Source organism: Pinus tabuliformis, chromosome 2_1 (assembly GCF_031772625.1).
Source record: "Pinus tabuliformis cultivar Carrire ecotype Pingquan chromosome 2_1, CPIR1, whole genome shotgun sequence".
NCBI lineage: Eukaryota > Viridiplantae > Streptophyta > Pinopsida > Pinales > Pinaceae > Pinus > Pinus tabuliformis.
This window is the reverse complement of record NC_142299.1, coordinates 308,865,932-308,868,485: the sequence shown is the minus strand read 5'-3', so window position 1 is coordinate 308,868,485 and position 2,554 is coordinate 308,865,932. Positions and strand designations below refer to the sequence as shown.

General features: G+C 35.2%; 1 protein-coding gene across 1 annotated transcript; it reads left to right on the top strand.

The window, feature by feature from the left end:
- Nucleotides 1-703: 703 nt before the first annotated feature.
- Nucleotides 704-1,192, top strand: LOC149200060 (uncharacterized). Its single transcript, XM_089400830.1, has one exon. It carries the CDS (start codon nucleotides 704-706, stop codon nucleotides 1,190-1,192), a length of 489 nt encoding a protein of 162 aa, XP_089256956.1.
- The last annotated feature ends 1,362 nt before the right edge of the window (nucleotides 1,193-2,554 follow it).

Here is a 2,554-nt window from a genome sequence, read left to right as displayed (position 1 = left end):
CATGGAACTAAATTTTCAATAAACATTAAAGATATTTGGTTATAATTATTATTGTTAATTTTGTTAAATATTATAATTGTAAATATCGTATTTTTGGTTAAGGAGGAAAAAATTGTTAATGGATAAACTTGTCGCATCAAATTAGTATATACGATTGGTTCCTTTGTAAGATTAAAACCACCTTCTTCTTCTTCTTCAATGGCGCACTGGCATCTCAATGGAATTCCATCATTACGTCTATGCGAGCGAGGGGCATATTTCGTTCAACGGACAGGGATTTCCTCATATGGAAAGGTCTCGGTGGCACAATAGTTGTTCAAGCAAAGAAAATATATTTACAAATACTTTATACAACATCCGATCCACCTGATAATATATTTCCAGCTGTTTTTTGGAAAACAGGATGTTCCATAAAAATCATTATTTTTGCATGGCTGGTTTTTTATGACAGGAACCTCACCTGGGAGAATCTCCAAAAGCGGAAATGGCATGGTCTAGCCATATGCCCCATATGTAGATCGAATTCTGAAAACAATTTGCACATTTTTTTGCAATGTCCACAAACTCAGTTAATTTGGCAGAACATTGCTAATCATTTTGGTTTTGCATTCGTCAATGCTCCCTCAATCACTGAAGCATTCACAGGATGGAGTAATTTGCAAATCGAGAAGAGGCATGTTCCACTTTTAACTATCTGGGCCATATGGAAGTGGCGCAATCAACAGTTTTTGAATATATCCTCCGCTTGTATAAAGAGATTGGACGACCATGTCAATCCAAAGTCAGGCACGGTAGACTGACGCAGACCAAGGACGACACTGTTTATCCTTGTGCCTATTTCGACGGTGCTGCTCAACACGGCACATGTGCTTGTGGAGTTTTCATTATCATTGAGGAAGGTCAAGTTTATGATATCCATTGGAATGGAGGAGCTGGAACAAACAATAAAGCAGAAATCATGGCTCTGGCTGGACTCCTATCGATAAGTAACTTCCTTGGTTTACAAAAGCTTCATATATTTGGGAACTCGAAAGTGATCATTGAGCATGTTCTGTCTAAACATACCATAAGGAACATACACCTCACAGGATGGCTGAACAGGGTGGAAGCCATGTGGAGTACCAGGAAGGACTACACCATTTCTCACATCACCAGTGATAAAAATGGGAGGGCAGATGCTCTATCGAAATAGGGTCTATCATCTCCACAGGGAATATGGAGGATGCAAATAACAGTGGACAATATTTCTCATCAGATCCAAGACTTCTCTATTCCAGGTACATAATTTTGCAAATGAGATCCTCATCTGGTATGTTCTTTCTTTTTTCCACAACTTTTGACTCCTTTGATTGATTTTGATCTATAAATATCTTGGCTTATGGGACCACCAAGAAACGGTCATTTTGGACATAGAAGCTAGTAGTATTATCTCTATACGTCCTATCTTTTCATGATCTGATATGACTTCATAAATCCTGTTTCTCTCCATGTGCTTATGAACCACTATACTTAGCCACGATTGATGGTCACCATATGAATGTTGTATATTTTGATGAACGCATATAATATAATCATAAAAAAAAAATTCTTGCTGAAAAAAAAAACCTTTTGGATTTGAACTTCTAACATTTAGAAAAAAATATTTGTTTAAATATAATTAATATCTATTATAAATGATGTTATTATTTTCAAATAATAATAATAACTTTTTTAATTTAATAAATATTTATTTTTCATCGTTTAGTTATTATGTATTTAATTTTTGGATTTCAGAGATATGTGGTTTGTGATATTTGAATTTTTTATCGGAGAACCCATAGTAATGGAGTTTTTACACCAACGTTTCAAATCCCAAATGGGATCCATCATCAGGAAACGAGAAAGATGATAAAAGAAGAGCCAGATGGAAGAAATAAATACTCATGAGGGATGAATAATAAAGGCAAAGCATAGGTCGGCAAGAAAGACTGTGCTTTGCCTTTATTATTCATCCCTCGTGAGTATTTATGTATTTAATGTTTAAATATATTTTTATTAACATTTATTTAATTTTTAAAAATTTTGATAAAAAAATTCACCAGTAACGATAAAATAAACGGTTGTAACTTCACCCAGTAACATTATAGACCATGAACTTCATACAAACATGCAAAAGGTGCCGTGTCAAACATTCAATCATCCACCTCATGAAGACAAGTCAATCACCCCATGCATTTTCCGGTGAGGTGAGCATACATTTTCACAGGGATGTTACAGATTTTCGTCGGTTTGTGTGGAAGGTTCTCTGAGTCACAGCTGACAGGACTGCCAGTACGCGGGGTTGAGAAAAGCCAACACTGGAAAGGTCGACGTAGCCTGTAGCGCGAAGGACTCTGCTTTATGCATGTTATAATTAGAAAAGATGTTTGAATTATTATTAGAAAATATCCCATTATTGAAATCTACATGTGAAAAACCAAAAATTGTACTTTGAGTGGCTCTCATGTTGCAAAGAAAAGTATTTAGTTTAGGGTAGTTCATTCATATATTGGAATTGGTATCAAAATGATTAGAA